This window comes from Populus euphratica, unplaced genomic scaffold, assembly GCF_000495115.2.
Source record: "Populus euphratica unplaced genomic scaffold, PopEup_1.0 scaffold223.1, whole genome shotgun sequence".
Taxonomy (NCBI): Eukaryota; Viridiplantae; Streptophyta; class Magnoliopsida; order Malpighiales; family Salicaceae; genus Populus; species Populus euphratica.
Window position 1 is genome coordinate 261,211 of NW_011500105.1, and position 21,977 is coordinate 283,187.

Consider the following 21,977-nt stretch of genomic DNA (forward strand, 5'->3'; position numbering starts at 1 on the left):
TAATATATATATATATATATATATATATATATATATAAACCAATTTCTTTTTTAAAATTTTAAAAAAATACGGTTTGCTTCGTGTTACTAACTGACCCTTAATAACCAAGCCATAGTGCTGTCAAGAAGAATTATTGAGATTGCATTTTGGTCACTGATTTGCATGTGAATGACTGGATTCTGAGTTCTCGATGTCTCTTTGTTTTGCAGAATCTCCTGGTTTCTGGACTGTCCTGGGCTGCAGTGCTAGGTGCCCTTTTACACTGTTCACTGTATGTGTACTGATGGGTGCTTCCTGTTGCAAAACTTTCAAAAGACCAGCTGCTGGGATTTCTCGTTTCTCACCTCTGCGGATCTACAGGGAACAAGTACTCTTCTTTTTTTATAGAAATTATCAACGGACAACCTTTTGACAGAATGATACATTTACTACCATTTCAACGCAAGTTGAAGAGCATTCATGTGCAGTTATGTCAAGATTACAGCATCTGCTTCACAGCCATACGGAAGGAGAGACTACTCATGTGCTGGTATTTATGACACCCACAATGTTTATGAACAAGTTTGTCATCTCATTTTCATCCAGAGGCCAAGACCACAATCGCAAGCATGGGTTAGCCCAGAAGGGAACAAGTTACACTTCTGATCAATAAATATTGTCAGTTCAACATATTGATAAATAAAAAACTTAAGATTACTCGGAATAAGTTTCCAATGTCATATTGACCAATTCTATCCGAATCATGTAAAATCAACTTGAAAGATTATTTTTTTTTGGAAAAAGAAAAAGAAAAGGAACACGTGGACTATTTCGAGTCATTGTTCTCATGACAATCTTGGCAGAGTCTGATATAGGCAATCGGGTATTTACAATATACTCAGGTTAGATCATGATGCCGATCAACCCTCTACGTTCATTGCCCTTCTAAAGCAGTCACCTACAACCAATTTTTGGTCTCTCCGGGGGTAAAGCAGCCACCCACAACCAATTTGGTCTCTCCGGGGGCGGGAAGCTTATGACCTCGCCGGACGCTTGTCATGCAACCCCTTAGCGACTATAGTTGCTACCGGCACAACAAAGAGGTCTCGAAAATGGCACGAGACCCAAGGCAGGTAAGAGGTAACCCATCTTCCTCCAACAAGCCACTTATTACCTCCACTTGACTGACCAACCAACCCCAACGACTCTCTAGAAAAAGACAAAAAGGCTCCACTTCCTCAAGAAGCAACGCTTGGTCCTCCCCATCAAGTGGCTGGATTCATCAAGGTACAACAGAGAAGTCGTTACTGGGAATTTAAGACAAAAGAACCAGATCTCAAGTGTAAAAAGTAGTGCGCCGCTGCTCTTCTAAAGAAGGAAGCTTAAATCTTGTTGACAGTAGGGCCAGTGTCCTTACAGAAAAGAGATAGAAAGATCTCTCTTTAGATTATAGAACGGGTCATTCTTGTACGACACACGCTGCTGGAATGTGAAAATCGTGGCTTTTCTTAACATTCAGGATACATTAATTTGATGTTATGCTTGTCGTCCAATTCGTGCATGTTTTTTCTTTTTTCAAAAATGTTACTCCTAAAAAAATTATTTTTTTATTTAAAATTAAATTTTTTAACGGTTTGGTAAACCCACAACTTCACCGAACCCACAATCTAGTCGGACTTGCCATTGCCTTCACCGAACTCCATAGCCACCGAACTCCAAATAAACTAGGTGCACGCCCACGCCCACTACCAAGCGACCCAAGTCCAGCGAATATAGATGCCCTCAACTAGCACCTTCGAAATATGAGTATTTAATTATACCCATTGCTTGCTAAAAACCCATTTCTCGTTTGAAACAAAATGAACGAACAACAATTGCAAGCAAGAAAATAACTCACCATAACTAGATGTTTGAATTTCTCTTGAAGTGATGAATAAGAGGTGGATTTACGAAGAATTAAAGAGATGATTGAAATATTTTCCAAAAAAATGTTTGAATTTTCTCGAAGAATGAGTATTTATGTGTTTTGCCTGGAATCAATTTCCTTTATCCAATAAATCGACAAAGATTAAAAAATCAAGGTTCTTCCTAAGCTAACTTGTGGTTTTTTCAAGGCTTTTGAAAAGACATATCTAATTGCTTTTCACGAAAAAAGAGAGATTCCAAAAGCGCAAGAGAAAAATCAATTAATTAAAAACACTATATTTTGATTTCGGTTCAGATTATTATGAAAAGAGAAAGAAAATAATACTTAAAAAAGAGAAATGGTGGGAGAAAATCTTATTTCTGTTTGAGTTTTTAATGTATTATATATAAGGGTTGTTTCATCTTTTCATTTAATTTGAAAACTTGTATTGATTTAAGATATAAACTGTAATTTTTCAAAACAAATGAAAAAAATGTAACATCAATTAAATTATAGATAAATTCCTCTTTTTATTACAATATATGGTTGGATAGATATAAATAGTTATATAATGACTTCTTTAGCTTCAATATCTAAATTGATTTTATTATAATCCTTACAGTAGTGATATTAAACTTGTTTTCATCCAACTTGATAGGCCAATCTAATGATACATCAATCTAGTTTTAGTTTAGATCGAGTTTCAAATTAAATTAAATAAGAGTTGATTTGATGCTACTTGGTCAACTCAATAGATCAATCTTAAATTTGATTAAATCTGGTTTGATTTTTTTCTTAAAAAATTTTAAATTATTGACCTACTTTAATAAATTTTGTTTGGAAAATCCATATCTTATTACAGCAAACACTAGAAGAAGTAGATAAATTATTTGTCCCCATGCCATTATAGCTCCCTTTAAAATTCAGAGTTGACTTCCATATTGATTTTTTTGGTTATCAAACTTTGTTTCTCATCAATTGCATCCATCTATGACTAAATTGATGACAAAATGCTTCTATTTTATTAAAAAAGGGTAGAATTGAAAAACAAAGGACCAATATGAAAAACACATAGGAAAGAGGAGATCTTTTTGAAATTGATTAAAAAAATTTACTATGATCCTTTTAGTTTTCAACATATCTATTTTCCATCTTTTTAATTATCTCAAAGTTCACTTTTGGTTTAAAATTTCATTTCTTGTATTTTTTAGTCATTGACTTAAGATAGAAGATAGAAAACTATCAGATTTTAGTTATAGAAAGAGAAAATATAGATTGATAACTTTTTTAACTATTAAAATGATCATTATTGGTATGCATGAGTTCCAATTAACTAGAAGAGTTTCACTAGAGTATTATTTCATCTTAAAATTACTTGAAAAATCAAATTTGATTTGAATTTTTTTTTGGATTTGAGGTTAATTTTTTATTTTTAGATCATTTTTGAGTTATTTAAAGGAATGAACTGTTTTATTAGGGCTTCTAGAGTGATTTTACATAAAACAAAATGCTTGAAAAAAAAAATTCTTAAGCATAAAACATTCTATGCCCTAACTTTTTAGTGAACTTTGATTATTGGAATTTGGGTAAAGCAGCACCATGTCAGCTGCCTTTTTTTTTTCTTCTAAAAGAATAGAGGTGGATGATGCCCATAAAAAACAAAAAAAAAAGGGTTAAAGAGATCTAGGCATATGAATTACTAGCTTGTGTATTTTGGCTTTTTTTTTTACTTATTTATTTATTGATTATTTTTCAATTTAATTCTTCAGATCTTTATTGATTTTTTTATTTTTTTATTTACTATTTTATTTATTTTTAATTGTATAATATAATTTATTTTGATTTAATATGTGTAGGTTTATTATGATCTCATCAAACAAACACTTAGATATTTAATTGATGATGAATTTTTTAATTATTTATTTTAATTATTATTTAATTAAATAAAAATATTAAAAAATTATTAAATCTAATTAATTCCATGATTTAATTACGAGTTTGGTTATTTTACTTTGGTTGGTTAACAATTATATTTTTAATTTATTTTGATTGCACATATATTTTTTTAATTTATTCAATTAAATACAAGTATCAATTTTTAAATTCACAATTAAGATTTTTTTTATATAAAAAATGTATAAAATGCAGTCAAATTCTCTCTCTCTGTTTTTTTTTTTTGTTAAAAACATTTATCCAACTTTGCTGAATGTGAATCAAATAGTTAGTAAATTTACTAGGTGTGGTGGCCATGGTGGGGACATTACTTATGAGCAAAGAAGATGCCAAATGCAGTTAATGTTAATGTTATCTTATCCATCTATCTTCAGCTACTGGTGCCTCTCCATTCCTTAGCTCAGCCATGTGAATCCTATTATGAAACACTAGGATAAGTAGATTGATGCTCTCTTCTCTATCGTCAGTCCGGTTTTGAACATTAATTGTTCTACACTCACGTTTATGTATAATGTCTCAACTATTTTGAGATTTCTAAGTAGATATTATCTTGAAAAATTGAAGAAAACCTTTGTATCTCTTGAAACTCAATTCATAGCCTTTTCTTTTTTGTTATGGAGTTGTTCTTGGCATTCTGTCTGCTACTATTATTCTATGCCATCTCCAAGCTTTGTAAGTTGGCATACCAAAAGAGAGACCAACGTTGTTATATGCTAAGCTACCAGTGCCATAAAGCCGCTGAGGACCGAAAGCTTGATACTGGATCTTGTGCTAAAATTGTTTTACGAAACAGTAGTCTGGGAATAGAAGAATACAGGTTTCTTTTAAAAACTATGGTTAGTTCTGGCATTGGAGAAGAAACTTATTGCCCGAGGAATGTCATAGAAGGAAGAGAGGAATCTGCAACTCTTATGGATGCACTTTCGGAGGTGGATGATGTCATTTTTGATACTCTTGACAAGCTCTTTGCTAAGACAGGAATTTCTCCATCAGATATTGACATTATTGTCGCTTCAGTCTCTCTGTTCTCCCCAGCTCCCTCTCTAACGGCTCGAGTAATAAACCGTTACAAGATGGGGAAGGACATCAAGGCATTCAATCTCTCTGGAATGGGTTGCAGTGCAAGTGTGGTAGCGGTTGATTTAGTCAAGCAATTGTTCAAGACATACAGGAATTCATTTGCAATTGTTGTGAGCACAGAATCCATAGGTCCAAATTGGTATTCCGGAAAAGAGAAGTCCATGATGCTCTCCAACATTCTATTTCGTACTGGGGGCTGCTCCATGCTCCTAACAAATAATATAGCTTTGAAGGAAAAAGCCCTCTTGGAATTGACTTGTGCTGTACGCACACATATCGGCTCTGATCACGAAGCATACAGCAGCTGTATCCAAGTAGAAGATGACCTTGGCAACAGAGGCTTTCGCCTCACTAGAGATCTACCAAGAGCTGGTGCTAAAGCTTTAACCATGAACCTCCGAGTTCTTCTTCCTAAAGTTTTACCACTGTCAGAAATGCTCCGCTATAAAATAAGCTATTGTCGAAATAAAATAACGAAGAGGTCTAAGGGTATTGCAGGACCTGGTTTGAATCTCAAGTCTGGAATCGACCACTTTTGTGTGCACCCTGGTGGACGCGCGATTATCGATGAGGTTGGTAAGAGCTTAGCACTCAACGATCATGATCTTGAACCAGCTAGAATGGCACTTTATCGGTGTGTAAACACACCAACCGGTGGCCTGTGGTATGTTTTAGGTTACATGGAGGCCAAGAAAAGGCTCAAGAAAGGAGATAGGATACTGATGATCAGCCTTGGGGCAGGTTTTGAGTGCAACAATTGTGTGTGGAAGGTTATGAAGGACTCGGAGGATAAAAATGTCTGGAAAGACTGCATAGATCATTACCCTCCAAACACCTTTGCTAACCCTTTCTCTGAGAAGTTCGATTGGATCAATGATGAAAGCATGAGATTTGCCAGGCGTGAAGATTACGTACCCAAGATATGCATATAATAACAAATCCAGTTATAATTATTAGCAGAATTATACTGTTGCAATATTGGTGTGTTTAAATTAAGGTAATTTGTCTTAAGACCTTTCTTTCAGTCCCATATAATTGTGTGCAAGTAACTTCAGGTATAATTCTGATGATGCCCACATTGGTCTTGTAATAATGTTACAACAAGCTGTTTGAACTGTACTTGAGTTTACATGAACTGAGTTAATAATTCTTCCTTGTAATTAGTATACCTTCATGCATAAAATATTCTTGGTAGAATTTAGATTCCATCATCAAATTTAAAAAAAATTAAATATTCATAGCAAAGTATTCGTACCAGTATTTATTATCTAATATTATCTATATTTAACATATATATAGATAATATATATGAACAGTGCCCGAATTGTATGAGCCCCGTTAGTTCGCAGATGCGAAGTTTGTAACGGTGATGGTCACCAGTCAAGGGGATGAGATGCTATAATTAATAGTGGGTCAGGTTTAAGGGCCAAGACCCCACGTCAATGTAAGGACAACTAAGGTGCGGATTGAAACCGTTTTATTAAAATTTATTTATTTTTATTTTTATTTAAAATTAATTTTTTATATTTTACAAACATTTTAATATATCAATGCCAAAAATATTTATTGTTGTACATGGAAGCTGATTTCTTTTATTCATTGGTGTATAATATTCATAGATAATCGATGATGGATGATGTATGATGTATGACTTAAGATTGTCAAAAATTAATTTAATAAAAAAAATTAAGTTATTATATAAAATTTTAAAATATAATTTATATTATTTTTTAATATATTTTTTTGAGTAAAAACTTTTTATATTTAAATTTTATATAATTTTATATTTAATTTTTATCAAAATAAATAAAGATAATAAAATTTAAATTTATGACTTATTAGTTATAAAACTCTAATACCTTATTAAAAATTTATTTTAATTTAAAATTTAAAATTATTAAATAAAAATATAAAATATAATTTATATTATTTTTTAAGATACAATTACACTAATTTGTTTACCTTTTTAAAGCTTCTCAGGGTAGGGAAAAAAAGTTTCATGGGACCGTATCCAAAATTCTCGCTAGCATTTGCGGATATCATATGATAGCAATATATTATTCTAACAAGATAAAAGATTAAAAAAAAAAAGAACAAAAAAAAAACAATTAACATATGATTGCAATATAAATAAAAAGTTGATGAGATCATGATACAGATATCATATTAAGAAATTACTTAATTAAAGGAACCTAGTTAATTATAAAAGTACTTGAATTAAACAATAAAAAACTTTGATGTAATATAATAAAAAATACTAACATTCATCTACTCGATTTTTACAAAATATAAGTTAAAACAATACCAGCAATTTAAGGGTAAATGACAGGTGATCAAAAAACAAAAAAATTGATACTTAAATTGATTTTTTAAAAATCAATATACTAAAAAAATTAAAATAAAGCTTATATATTTAATTGTGAAAAGGGTATAAAATTAGTATATTAATAGTTGATTATCCCCAAAGACAGCAGCCACCAGAGGCTTTCTGTAATAATTTTAAAGATTCCAAGACACGAACACATCCATCATTTATCACTAAGTACCCTACAACACTCGCTATCGCCAGCCCTCCCTCCTTCCCTCTCTCTGTCTGGTTCTTGGATCTCTCCTCGACCCTCCAACGGTCACATTTCCATCTTCCACTTGAATAAAAACCCTCCAAATCCCATCTCAAAACGGTTACTTTCCTTTCATTTCTTTTCTCTTCGAATTCCCACTTCAAAGCAGTTACTTTAATCCTCTCCTTTCATTTCGAAACGGTTACTATTTCCCTTTCATTTCCTCTCTACTCCCCTCTTTAAATATGCTCCAAAATCACCTCCTTTAAATTATCCACCGAGATTTCTGATTTTCTCTGCCCAGAAACATGTCTAAAATCTATTCTTTTTTTCTCTGTGTATTGCCACTTCTAGTGGCTTTGTCAATGCCAGAGTGTTTGAGGGCCCAGAAGGGTATAGCACCAAGGGATCTATGGTGTGTAGCCAAGAACAACGCTGCTGATCAGGCACTGCAAGAATCTATTGATTGGGCATGTGGACCAGGTGGGGCTAATTGTGGACCAATACAACAAGGAGGGCCGTGCTATGATTCTAGTGATATTCAGAGAACAGCTTCTTGGGCTTTTAATGATTATTACTTGAAGAATGGATTGACTGATGATGCTTGTTACTTCAGCAATACTGCTGCTCTCACTTCTTTGAATCCAAGTAATTATTTACTTTTTATCTTTTTTTATTAAATAGAATTTTGGCTTTTGTTTCTTTTCTGGTTAATTTCTGCGGTTTTGGATCTGTAAAGTTTGAATCTTGATTAAATTGTTGTTGGAGTTTTTACGTTTTTGTTATTCCATCGCTAATTCTTGATTAAACATGGGTTTATCAATGTGTTTTAGCTTGGAAATGTTGAATCTATTTAGTTGATTATGTGTTTAATATGTTAATCATTTGGATATGAGTTAATTATATGTTTTATTTTTCGGTTTCAGGTTTTGATAAATGCAAATTTCCTTCCAGGTAATGGACTAAAACTGGAAGCATAGTGTTTGATTTAGTTTTGTGAATACAGTTTTGTTTTAGTTTTTGGGAAAATAGAATCTATAAATGGCATTAATGGAGTCATGTTCTCCTTTTAAACACAAGACCAAGTTACTTGCTTTATGTGTAGGTTCTGTTTGTTTCTATGGAAAGTATTCTATGGAACTGTTTGTTTCTACTGAGATGGTCAAATTTTGAATGACGGAAAATGTAATGTTTCTTGAGAAAACCTCCTTTTAAACACAAGACTAAGATACTCGCTTCATATTTAGGTTCTGTTTGTTTCTATGGAGCTGAATTTTGCTACCGAGATGATCAAATAGAAATACAGAATATGTAATGTCTCTTGGGAAACAAGATTATATGCTGAGAAAATTTTTGAACAACCCGTGTTGCTTGGCAGCAAAATGGATTATTTCTGGCCAAAACTGTTGGACTGAAATTAACATGGACAATATTGCTTAACATTTTGGTGCTTATTCAAATTATAAGAACAGACATTGATACATGTGGATTTTGTAATGCAGCTTATCAGTGAATAATGGAAGCGTTTCTTCATCAACAGGAACAATACAGATGAGACCAGATAGTGCAGATTTGAGCAGCAGCAATAGGGTTGTTGGCACATGGTTTCTGCCTTTGGTCACCAGTTATTTGCTCGTTGCATTTACGTGGCTAGTTTAATGACATTAGTTTGCTGAGTTTGATTAAGCGAGAACTGAAATAGTTGGAGCAAAAGCAAAGGCTTTTTTTGGCTGGGAGTTGAGGGCATTTAATATCCATCCTTGGCTTGGTATTGGTTTTGTAGGTTCCAGGAATCATCTTCCACTACTGTTATTATCTCTGTATGTGAAGCTTTTCTTATCAAGAAAATCAAGTAAATTGAAGTTGCTTTTGTAGTCTACTAGATTGATGTCAAGGCTCAGTTTTGGGATTCTTGGAGTGGCCGGCCATAAAGCAGTCTATACTGCCTGCACCGCGTTCTCATTTTAGGAGTGGAAAATTTCTCCGAATCTTTTTGTGTATCTGATCTATTTTTGCTAATGTGTTTTGCTTTTGTTTTGATCTACTTTTTAAGCTGTCATCCAGCCATACGAGGGTCCATGAACTTGTGCTTGCCAATTATTTTTTCGGCTGAGTGACAAGCACTAGACAAGCTTCCCGGCCCCATGCGTCCGAGCTAGAATGAACTTAAAGTTTCTCAAGATTTGGAGAACCTTCGTTGTCTAACAATGAAATGGTGATTCCCTTTGCATCATTTTCAACAATACAGCTGTTGGTGTGTGTTTTCTTGAGCAAGAGCTGTACTTCACACACATCATCACTTTACAATTTGGATTCGCCTTGGCAAAATTCCAAAAGGACCCGATCTCAAAATCCCAGAGGGCATGTTTAAGCTCATGAAAAATATAAAAAGAAAAGCTGCTGGTGTCTATTTTCTTGAGCAAGAGCTGTGCTTCACACACATCATCACTTTACAACTTGGATTCGCCATGGCAATCTCAAAATCCCAGAGGGCTCTTATAAGGTTTGAACATAAAAATTATAAAAATAGAAGAAGTTCAAGAAACTTTATTTTTTCTTCTTCCTAATAGAGGGTTGGATTCTACACGTAATTGATTCCTCGAATTTGCTTATTGGAAGCTCACCTTTTCTTTTACACTTCCTCAATTCAAAAGAGAGAAGAACCTTAGTCTATTGGCAGTAGCCCACATCCTCTGTGAGGACGTGTGCATTTTCCTGTAAGGATTTCATATATCTCGTCCAATCAATTAGTGTGTTTGGTTAATCAGAAATTACTTATAGACTAGGATAATAATATATGCAAGATAAATTAAGAAAAATATAGTGCTTAGTCGTGAAGGATCATCAAGGATAATATTTATGAATTTACTTTTATGAATGGTGTCTCAAACTTAATATATAAAGCTGGAAGTGAAGTTAATATATGTAATTAACAAAAATATGAAGCTGTGTATAAAATTAAAATCTAATATTGATTTATTAATTTACTTTTTATCACGATATATTGATTTATTTGTTTTTAAAATTAAAATCTACTAAACTAGTCTGGAGTTGCATCTAAAAACATTCCTCAAATGCTTTACTGTTAATATTTTTCAATAATAAGGATTTCGGAGGGCATAAGACGGTTAAACTGCCGGAGACTGACCGGAGAGCCGTGGGTTAACGGTCGACTGCACAGTTAACACAATGATCTGAAAAACAGTGAGGAGGCGTTGTTTAAACTTTGAAAGCTCACATGAGAATGGGCAGGTCTCCAAAGGCCCAATATTGCAAAAACCCTTACATTCAAACGTATTAATTGGGTCCATGAATTACTAGGCACTTTAGACAAAACCTGGGCCATGGCATCAACCAACGAGCTATGATTAATAGGGAAGCAATTTATAATCTCGACATGAAGAACACTAATTTAAACCGATCTAACTGAATGAGTTTTTTTAAGTAATTATCTTATTTAAATATAATGATTAAATATAAATATTTTCATACTCAATTTAAAATTCAATTCATATTATTTTGTACTAAATTATTTGAAAAATTATGATTGATTGTTTCCTGTGGATAATAACTATTAACCATGGAATATATATAATAATAATAAAAAAACCCAGCCTCACAGTTCAACTTAAAACCCATCCAGGATTAAAATCAAATTAGATTTAAAAAAATAAAAATAAATTAAAACTTTAAATTTAATAACTCAACAAGATCCGATAAAAAACCTAGTTGGAGCTTGTTTAAAAAAAAAATGATGTTATTTTACTTTATAAAAAAAATTTGAAATTAACTCAGTAACCTGTCAAAACTCATGACTTGATTCTTGAATTAGATCGATCACCGGGTTAGGTTTAAAAATTATATTACCATGAGCCATCTTTAATAATTGATATCGACATATCTTAAAAAATAATATAAGATTAATCCTAAAACCTAACTAACCCTATTATTCTCTAAATTAATTTAATAATTAAACATCAAGTATATGTTAGTTCTATACCAATTTTAAATCCAAAGAATTCTAACTTGGAAAATTATGTTTAAAAGTAACATAGAATTATTTCTTGAACCTCATCTATAATTACTTGAGAATTTAGGTTAAAAATATATGATAAAGTACGAGTTAAAATTACACCCCCCCATAATTAACATCAAAGTTTGAAATCAATCCAATAGCTTGTTTTTCCTTCATAAACCCTATTAGCTTCACTTGAGACATTGCTAGGACTATTCATAAACCCTATTAGCGTCACTGGAGACACTGCTAGGGCTATGGTATTTCTTCCTTTTCCCCTTTGCATCCCACGTCTGGCCTCTATCTAACGCCAAGGCTGTTGTATTTTCCTCCCCCTCTCTTCTACAACCAATATGGCTGGACCCTGGAAACTTCCTCACCGGCTTTGACAAGAGAACGGACCCACCTGACTTTCCCTCATCTAGATTCACGAGGGAAGTCAAAAACTCCTAGGCCTTACAGTCCACGATTTGTACAGTGCCACCACCTAGACATTGACTCCTGGGACTTTGTCATCTAGTTTGGCCTTTTTTTCAATTCCATGGAGTCCAGAATTTTCATCAAACAAGAGGGGATGGTTGAGCTTAGAGCTCCAAAGTTCTTCAAAACCACCGCCACCCTTGATTTGCTAGCTCGGTTAAGAATTGAGAAAAATGATTATGAATGTTAATTAAGTCAAAGTAACGGTGCTCAAGCTGTGATAGGTTCCTCATGTGTTCTCCGTTTAGGTTTTAATTAAACAACAAATTGCTACTTCGCCAGGATCATCCATAAAATAAAGTGCTAGCTGCTTTGAATTGACATATCAATATATAAAAGAAATAAAGTTACAAATCGTCATTCATAGGCTTCCACGCCCACCTTAATTAAAGTCAAATTTCGCAGGTTTACACCTCAGAGCTTTGACAATTCGTTGCATCAATCGAATACGAGGTAACTGGTGTGAAATTAAAAAAAAAAATGCCTTGGAAATTTGACAATTATTTCATCACAACTTATTGACCAAATGCCTTCAAAGAAGGGCAGTTGGATTATGGCATCTAATTTCTGTGTGGTTTAAACAGTACTAATTAAACAAAAAAATAGTATTAACTTATTAAGAACGTTTTGGCTACTTGCACCGTTACATCAAAGATAAATCAAATTAATTTCAAAGAGTATAATACAATTAATCAATTGATCAGCTCTAAATTTATTTTTTTAAAAAGTTTTATAAATTTTAGATGCACTTGAAATTTATATTATAACTAACTTCAGAATTTATGGAATTAGTTTAAGTATATACAAGCTAGCCTAAACACTTGTTTAACTTATTAAGAACGTTTTGGCTACTTACACCGTTACATCAAATTAATTTCAAAGAATATAATACAATTAATTTTAATTGATTAGCTCTAAATTTATTTTTTAAAAGTTATTTATTCAAGTTTTATAAATTTCAGGAGCAATTAAAATTTATATTATAATTAATTTTAGAATTTATAAAATTAGTCGAAATACATGCAAGCTAGTCTAGATATTTATGTTAATAAAAAAATTAAATTTTTTTAAATTTTTTATTTTTAGAATTAATACCCTTTTCATTAATAATTTGTTTTCATATTTAAAATTAAATTTTAAAAATACATATAATTTAAAAATTTTATCAACTTGATATATTTTTAATTTCAAACATTTCCATAAAGATCCAGACCCACACGGTAGTGATATAACAGATAACAACTTCCATTTTTAATTAATCGTTTATTTTACCATCGGTGTGACTACAATTTCCGAACAAGAAATACGAAGAGATCAGCATTAATGCAGCATTGGGTTTAACTCCTTAATAGTATTTGTTTATGGTCATCAATATAAAAGAATCAAAATCTGGAGTCCATCGTGGCTGCTAAACAAATTGTTCATGGAGACTTGAGAGGTTGGTTCACATGGCAGGCACCTAACATACCTCTACATTATTACCTGCGCCCATTATCTTCATAGGTTACCAAACATCAAGAGTCCACAACAGTAGACTGTATAAATAAATGTTTAATACTATTGTTATTATAGTAATGGTTATTTTTTAAATTATTTTTTATTAAAAATATATTAAATTATTTTTTTTATTTTTTAAAATTTATTTTTAACATCACCACATCAAAATGATTATAGAATACACAAATTTGAAGCAAAAAATGAAACAACTTTAATTTTTTTTCAAAAATACTTTTGAAACGTAAAATAAATAAACTCATATAAGATATTATTAGAAAATTAATAAATATAAACGAAAACATTGATAAAAAAAACTTGTCAATACATTGTGATGACCTTTACCAATAAAATTTTTCATTCCTGTATCTATTAGTAAACACCAACAAAAAAATTACTTTGGTATGTATCGAGGGAATGACAGAGGGTTTTATAATGGGATGCAAAAAGATAAATCATATGGTAATGTTAGCATTTTTACTGACAAAATAACTGATAAAGTTTCTGATAGAATTATTCCATTAATAATGCTATTTGTAATATTTAATTTATAACCTTACGATCAACTTTCCTCCCCCCTTCTCCATTTCTCTTTCCTTATTATACTTTTTTTTTGCAACAAACAACCACCCTCCTCTATTTTTAATACAATTCAACCTCCCACAACAAATATAGCTACCACAGCACCTAGTTTATTAGCATCCATGTTTAGATTCAAATTTTATTGAGAATTTTTCATTTTAAGTAAGTAAATCTACTCTATCTTTTTTTTTATTTCTAATAAATTTTAAAATGTTAGTTTTTTTCATAGTTTATGTAGTATATATTTTTGTTTGGGTGTTTATTTGTTTAATAGTTTTTTCTCATACAAAATTGTTGTGTGAATTTAAAATTCATAAATGTTAGGGTTTGTTTTAGATTTTATAAAATTATATTTATTTATAAATTGATGAAACTTATATCAAATTTTTAACTTAGGTGTTTTGTCATGAAATATATAATGTTTTATTTAACGGGTCCATTTTATATTTTGTCAATTTTATTGCTGAGTTGAATTTTTTAGTAAATATGTAGAAATTTAAATTTATGTAAATAATTAATAATCAATCAAGAGTATTATTCAAATAGATTGAATAAATTTGAGTTAAATCAATATTTTTGTAAATTATTTAGTTAATGTACTTAATTAATACATGTTGTCATCATTATTTTTTATATAGGTTTAATAGAAGTGATGAATAATCATTTATAAATGTATACGAATTCACACCAGGAGTCGCGAAGGATGAGTTATTGTAATGAGGTTTAAGGTTTTATCAATTATGCACTATCTAATTCGAGAAAAGTTTCTCAATCATGATGTTGTAACGAGACATCTTTTATAAAAAAAGACTCTTAGAGAAATACCTACATTGGCATGTACATCCTACAATTGGCTCTATAATTCAAACGACAACCATCCTCTTCCTCCTTCTTCGATCTAACATCGTTTTTATTTTAGATTTATTATATTTGAACATATAAATTTTTAAATTTATAATAAATACTATTTGATTTTAATTATTTTTATACTTCTATTTAATATATATTTTTAAATACTTTTTAAAAATATTACTAATGAGTTTACTTATAGGTCACCTCCATCAATATATTTCAAAGAATTATAAAAGAATTACTGTAAATATCATTACTATTGTTAATGCATTAACAAAATTACAAATGATATTTTATCGCAGATATGTTATATTTACTGATAGATATACCAACGAAATAAAGTATATAAGTTTTTATTGGTGTATTTTTTTGTCTGTGAATTTATCGATATATTTATTACCGATATACTCACTAAAAGTTCATAAATGACTAATGACAATTTTTCTAATGGAAGGTTTCCTTTCATGAGTTTATCGGTAACATACATGCAAACAAACTACTAATATAAATACTATCAAATATTTTTGTCACTAAAACCATTAATTGCAGCAACGAGACTTGGTTGTGTATCGTTTGTTGGTGTGCATGTCTAAGACCTTATTTATTTTATCTTTTTAAAAGTGTTTTTGAAAAAAATAATTTTTTTATTTTTAGTTTATTTTGATGCGCTAATTTCAAAAATAATTTTTAAAAATTAAAAAATATATTATTTTGATATATTTCTAAGTGAAACGCACTTTGAAAAACAACTATAATCACACTTTCAAATTAAAATTTTAAAAATAATTTAACATTAATTAAATCAACAATACAGTTCTTCTGAAACTTTTAACTCTTGGAATCCTTACTTTAATTTTAGTTATATTATTTTATTTCTCAAAAACTACTAAACTCTTATTTTTAGCTTTCATTAATAATATTGCTCGATTATCATTTAAAAAAAAAACCTTCTGAAACATAAAAAAAAAAAAGTCACGAAAAAAAAACCTTCTGAAACATAAAAAAAAGTAACCGGTAACATTTCTGCACATATGCATGATCTTCACCTCATAAATCTAGGAAATTAAATACATATGAAATTTGATATCATCATCTGTATTATGTACTGATTTTAATCAGAAAAACATCAAATTTTTCACCCAAAAAATGTAAACCAGCAGCTGGAATTGGATATGTATATAAAATAAACGCATTCTATATATTACCTAAAATCATTGTCTCTCTAAATCTTGAAAACCCTCTTGATCTTGAACCTCAGGTTGGATTCTCCTTGATGATCGTTCACGACTAAGCATCCTTCGGAACGAGCTCAACCGTGAACCCGAACCGACGACTTTTGGAGATGGTTGATTTCCACCAACCGATGATGATGTGCCCTCATCACATACTGATGTAGAATTCATAGGCTCCAACATTGGATCTGTGTGTGCAGTACCACCAGCCGGACCTTCACGTGGCTCGGGCTGGATCATTGGCTCAGCCTCGGTCCGACAAATAGGACAGGTAGAATGGGAGCTTAACCATTTATCGATGCACTCAGCATGAAATTTGTGCTTACAATTCGGTAAAATCCTAGCCATTTCTTGATCCTCAAGCATGCTTAAGCAAACAGCACACTCTATCAAATCATCCTCAGCTTGGCCTTCAGTTTGCTGGTAAACAAATATGGGGAGTGAGGCTATGACTGTCGGATCAAGCCCCCTCTTGGGTGGCTCCCCGGAGTTGACATTAGCATTAGTTAGCCCTAGGCTATTCATAACAGCGCGGCGACGGGCTTGATGACGTCTTAGAGCACATCTTGCATAAATATGAAGAACTATAACAAGCACAACAACGAAGGATAATGATAGAATTGCAGTGAGCATAATCTTGCTGTTTAAATCATAATTAGTACTATGATTAAAGCCTGAGAAGCCACTGTCGGGTGAACCGGGTTGGAAGGGCCAAGAAGAAACGGTAGGAGGCATGTGATTATCTCCCATGGCTAACTCCCTTGTGTCTTTGGTAGAATAGAGGGGAAGGGTTATGTGTGTGCGATTTTTGTATTAGGAGAGCAATATTTTATGGTGATAATTTCATATTCATTGATTTTCTTTGTTGAATATTGCGTGGACAATTGGGTTTCCTTGGAAATTTCCAAAACATACAGAAGATTTGTGTACAAAGACAATTTCAAGGATTTGACTTTGATTGTTGAATGTTGACTTCCAAGTTTTCTTCTTTCTTAGTTTTTCTTGCTTTTGCTTTTTGGGCTATGAATTTTTTTCTCGATTAATTTATCTGTAGATTACGTGGAGATAATGATGTTTAGGAAAAATGGTAATGTATAGATTAAATAAGGTCTTGAAGTGGTTAATTCAAGAGATAAATTGAAGGACTGAAAAGAAAAATTGATGATCAAATGCTAATTAATATTGTTCTAGATTAACATAGTTCTCAAGCAAAATGGGTCGGGTTGGGATCTATATGAATTCTTCAAAGGCTTCAAGTAGATATTATATTTTATTCGTTTTTTAATTTTTCTTTTAGGGTTAGGAAGTATCTTGCTTTAGGTGGTCATTAGTTGGTGATGTTAAATCAATTATTCATCATTAACCAAAAAGAAGAAACTAGAGTGAAGGAGACAGAACATTAAGAAATCGATCTCAGAGGGACATATATAGGAATAAAATAAGTAATTGACAGAATTACTGGCCGACAGAGAAGAAGGCTTGTTGTGCACATGGATTTAGTTTTGTTAATACTGATCTAAACACGTCTTCTGATATTAAATTTTGGATAAACCACTTAATGTGATTACGTGGAGGGAGGAGGGATCAAGTTAATAGAGGTGATCGTTGTGTGAAGTATATATACCATCTTTTTATTCATATTTTGTGTTAAAAATTAAGATGAGATTTAATTAATTATTATTGTTTGATTAATTAATTATAATTAATTAGTTCACAAGTAGCGTAAACATTGGGATGCAACCAGGGGAATTTTCTATTAAGCATTTAGTCAACAAACACGACTTCCTGCTTTGAATGATCATCCGCGTAGTGTTTCTCATTCCTTGTAGAATAAATGGCCGTTTCAGATGAGAATTGTTGAATCAATACTTGCTCCCAGATAGCATTAAATCCTTCTACGGTCTAAAAGGAAAAGTCTTGTTTGTTTATTTATTTATTCTCCAAGGCATTCTATGTTATTGGACAGGGTTAATCCTTCGAGGTTCTATAGGATGTTAAGAGACGAATCCTTTTTATTTCAACTTGTTTTTGGTCACAAACACAAGAACTTGAACTCAAGAACAAGCAACTAAAACACCTTTTGCTTGTGCTCGAGAATACTTATTTAAGCAACTAAAATACCTTCGTTGGTATGGAAAGTACTCTTGTTTGATTAATGAAGATTATGGACTTCTGGTGCGCGGTCAATTATAGTAGCTAGCCCTCGAATATAGAAATAGCGACTATAAAGCTTCAACATTATATAATAAAATTTCTTTGATTTTTTAGTAGATAAACTCGAAGGATTGGTCGGCAAAGTCAATTAGAAGGAGTGCTTTCAATTGAGTTTTTTTTTTAATTTAAGTATTAAAATAAACATTGGTAAGAAATTATTGTATTCGAATATAAAAAGAGTGCATTCTTAAAATCATTATAATCTAATCTTGATATATGTATAAATGTGGGAATTCAATTAATTGCCTATATTAGTACATTATAAAATGCTTTTTAAAAGTATTTTTTGTTTATAAATACTTTAAAATATTTTTTAAGATAATTTTTTATATTAATATATTAAAGTCATAAAAAAATATTAACTAAAATTAATTAAATATCTTTTCAAAATAAATACATTTTAAAAAACATTTAAAAGCAAAGGTATAGCATGATGAGTGTGTTTTGGGTCATGTTTATTCTTGTGAGTGTGTTTTGAGTCTTTTTATTCTAACGTGGTCATGGGTTCATGCAACAGTAAACATGTAAATATATATGTATAATGTTTACTGTTGCATGAACCCATGACCAAGTTAGAATAAAGACACTCAAAACATATATATATATATATATAGATGCGCGCTTAAAAAATAAATGGTTAGTAGTGAAACCATGTTTGAATTTCTACTTCTTTCCATATTTGCTTTAGGGTATTTTTAGAATTATAATAATGATAGCGGGTCAAAATATTTTTTATTTAAAAATACATCAATAAAATAGAAAAATATTATATAAAGCTGCACATATTATAAAAATTATCTAAAAAAATTAACAAATATATTTATGTGTGTGAATATATATATATATATAATATATATATATATATATTCACACACACAAATATATTTTTTATTTTTTTTTATTAAAATAATTTTTTATTCAATTAAACAATAATAAAAATAAATACACATATTATATTGATTAAATAATATAAAATAGAAAAAATATTATATAAAGCTGCACATATTATAAACATTATCTAAAAAAATTATTTTTAAAAGTAAAGTTCTCCTACATAAAAGATAAAAAAAATATAAATTAATCAGAAAAATATCTTAAAAAATTAAATACATACAAAATAATTAAAAAATAACTGTCATTTAAAAGTTGCTCTATAAAAAAAATAAAAGAGAAAAGAGATTATTAATTTAAATATAAATATAAAAAATAATTTTGAAAATAATTTGAAAAAGTAATAAATTTTTTTGTTGCATCTATCACTCACCCTATTTTTTTGAAAAAAAAATCAAACGATGCGTCATCTAATTTTACTCAGATTCTAAATATTGTGGTGGCTAAAAATCAAGACTAAATGTTTTTACTCAAAAACCTATTTATGACCCAAAAAATTTAGAAAACGTCGTTGAAATTGTAATAAACATATCAACAATCTTAGAAAACCCAAAAAACTATCTTGAAACCTAAAATCAAAAAATTTACAAAGTTTAAATTTATTTTCAATCATTTTTAGGGTAAAAAAAATCATCACATATGAAATTTTGGAACTACTTGATACAAAGATTAGTTGTTTTGGTGGTCAAAATTAATACAAACGATATTTTTCTCTTTCTGTCACTCGAATCCAATATCCTCTCTCTCCTTTCTTTTAAATCAAGAACTAAAAAATAGAAAAAAAATAATATTTTGTATTGAAATTGAATTAAAAAAATATTAAGGTACCAAAAATGTATAATTTTTCAAGTATGAAGACTAAATTAATTTTTTTGTGTGAATTTTGAAACCATCATCCATTTATGACATTTTTTCTACTTTGATCCCTTATTTTCTAATTTTATTTTTAATCAATAAAATTGATTCAGTTACTCTTAAAGTTAACCCAAAAAAATACAAATGCATACAAAAATCCAAGAATCAAATAAAAAAACTTGAATAATAGATCATGATAAAATTTAAAAGAACGAAACAAGACATTATGCTACAGTGAAATGCAAACATGTTTTAGATTTTTAGTGAATATATATATATATATATATATATATATATATATAAAAGTAACATGTGAGTAAGGTTTATGTTTTAGATAATTCATTAATTTTTTAATTTTGACAATTTATTCTATTTCCCTTTTGAGGTGGCCTGATGCTTGACATATGCAAAAAAAAAATTTAAAAAAAACTTTCGAATGATTAAATTAATTATTTTTTAAGATAAAATATAATAATATTTTAAAAAATATTTTAAAATAAATATGCAATAAAAAATAAAAATTTTAAGAATTTATTGTCTATTTATAGCCCACAATTTTTTTTGGATAAGAGAGACTAAAATGTAATATTATTTTGATAATATTAAAAAGAGAAAATATCTTAAACATATATATTAATGTTGATAAAAAAATATCAATATCATAAATATTAATGAGGAAAAATAATCTTGATATATATATTAATATGAATGAAAATATAATGTGTTTTTTTAAATTTTTTTATACAATATCTCTTACATAAATCCAATATTGAAGAAAATATAATGGATATTTTAAAAAATTTTATACATTTAATGAGAAAAAATAGGACTTGAAATATAAATGTGTCTAAATACATTGAATCTTTCTCTTAGCTGGGTCTACTAAAAGTTTTTTAAGAGGTTTTTTTTGTCTTATATATACATATATATATATATGTATATATATATGTATGTATGTATGTATATATATAGACACACACATACTCGTTGCACTTAATAACAACATGATCCATGATTCACGTTGGGTAACATGTTACATGTTGGTAAAACACTTTATAAAATAATGAAAGCAATGAATTTAATATTTTGGGGAATGAACCAAATGATCAACTTTGAAAGATTTATCATAAATGATTAGGAATTGTTAGGAATGATTAGCATTAAAACTTTTTTTTTTTTGTTTACTTGGAGAAGTGCAATAAATATAATCCAGTGAGGAAATCCACCAAGTTCTTGAATCTGTAATTACCTGGTGACGTCGAAGAGATTGTCATTCATTTTCATGGAAGCCATAAGTCGTCGGTCCTGCTGGTACTGGGCTGGGTTGTAGCTTCATAAAACCTCCCTCAGCCTATGTTCTTGTCTTTTAGCTATAGGCCTGGCACATTTATTACAAGGCCTCAATTGAAAAACAAGTTGCTGAGACTCAAATTTTTAAACCAATTCATAATGCAGACTGCTTGTCCACTTATCGAACGATGATCCAGCAGAATCATTTCCTCTCCCCACGCTTCTTCGTTTTCTTATGATGCATTCAATTTTATTGCTCGGAATAATTAGTAAGTTTGTGGTTGCAGGTGAAACTCCTCTGTAATGATTCAGTAAATAAATATTATTAAAAATTACCAACATCATCTTCTGGACAGTTGAACTTTTGTGCGGATGGATCCTTTTAGGCTGTTTATGATCAGGATATATTCACCAGTAATTACTGTAAATTTTTCACATGTCTGAAGCACACCAGTAATTACTGTAAATTTTTCACATATGTCTGAAGCAAAGAAAGAAAAAGAAAAAGAAAAGGAAAAGGATGCATAGTTCGAATCTTGAATAAGGAACCAAACTGCATGTACAGTGCATGCTTAGCTCTTTCAAGCAATCA

The 21,977-nt window shown here is 30.2% G+C and overlaps 3 protein-coding genes across 3 annotated transcripts; 2 read left to right on the forward strand and 1 right to left on the reverse strand.

Annotated features, from left to right (window-relative positions):
- Positions 1–4,325: 4,325 nt before the first annotated feature.
- Positions 4,326–6,029, forward strand: LOC105109623 (3-ketoacyl-CoA synthase 21-like). Its single transcript, XM_011004372.1, has one exon. The coding sequence runs from the start codon at positions 4,454–4,456 to the stop codon at positions 5,849–5,851; it is 1,398 nt and encodes a 465-aa protein (XP_011002674.1). The 5' UTR covers positions 4,326–4,453; the 3' UTR covers positions 5,852–6,029.
- A 1,424-nt stretch (positions 6,030–7,453) lies between these two features.
- LOC105109625 (PLASMODESMATA CALLOSE-BINDING PROTEIN 5-like) lies at positions 7,454–9,524 on the forward strand. The gene is made up of 3 exons (XM_011004373.1): positions 7,454–8,128; positions 8,407–8,434; positions 8,983–9,524. The coding sequence occupies exons 1-3, from the start codon at positions 7,789–7,791 to the stop codon at positions 9,137–9,139; spliced, it is 525 nt and encodes a 174-aa protein (XP_011002675.1). The 5' UTR covers positions 7,454–7,788; the 3' UTR covers positions 9,140–9,524.
- Positions 9,525–15,966: 6,442 nt separating this feature from the next.
- LOC105109626 (E3 ubiquitin-protein ligase ATL41-like) lies at positions 15,967–17,002 on the reverse strand. The gene has a single exon (XM_011004374.1). The coding sequence runs from the start codon at positions 16,883–16,885 to the stop codon at positions 16,115–16,117; it is 771 nt and encodes a 256-aa protein (XP_011002676.1). The 5' UTR covers positions 16,886–17,002; the 3' UTR covers positions 15,967–16,114.
- Between the last annotated feature and the right edge of the window lie 4,975 nt (positions 17,003–21,977).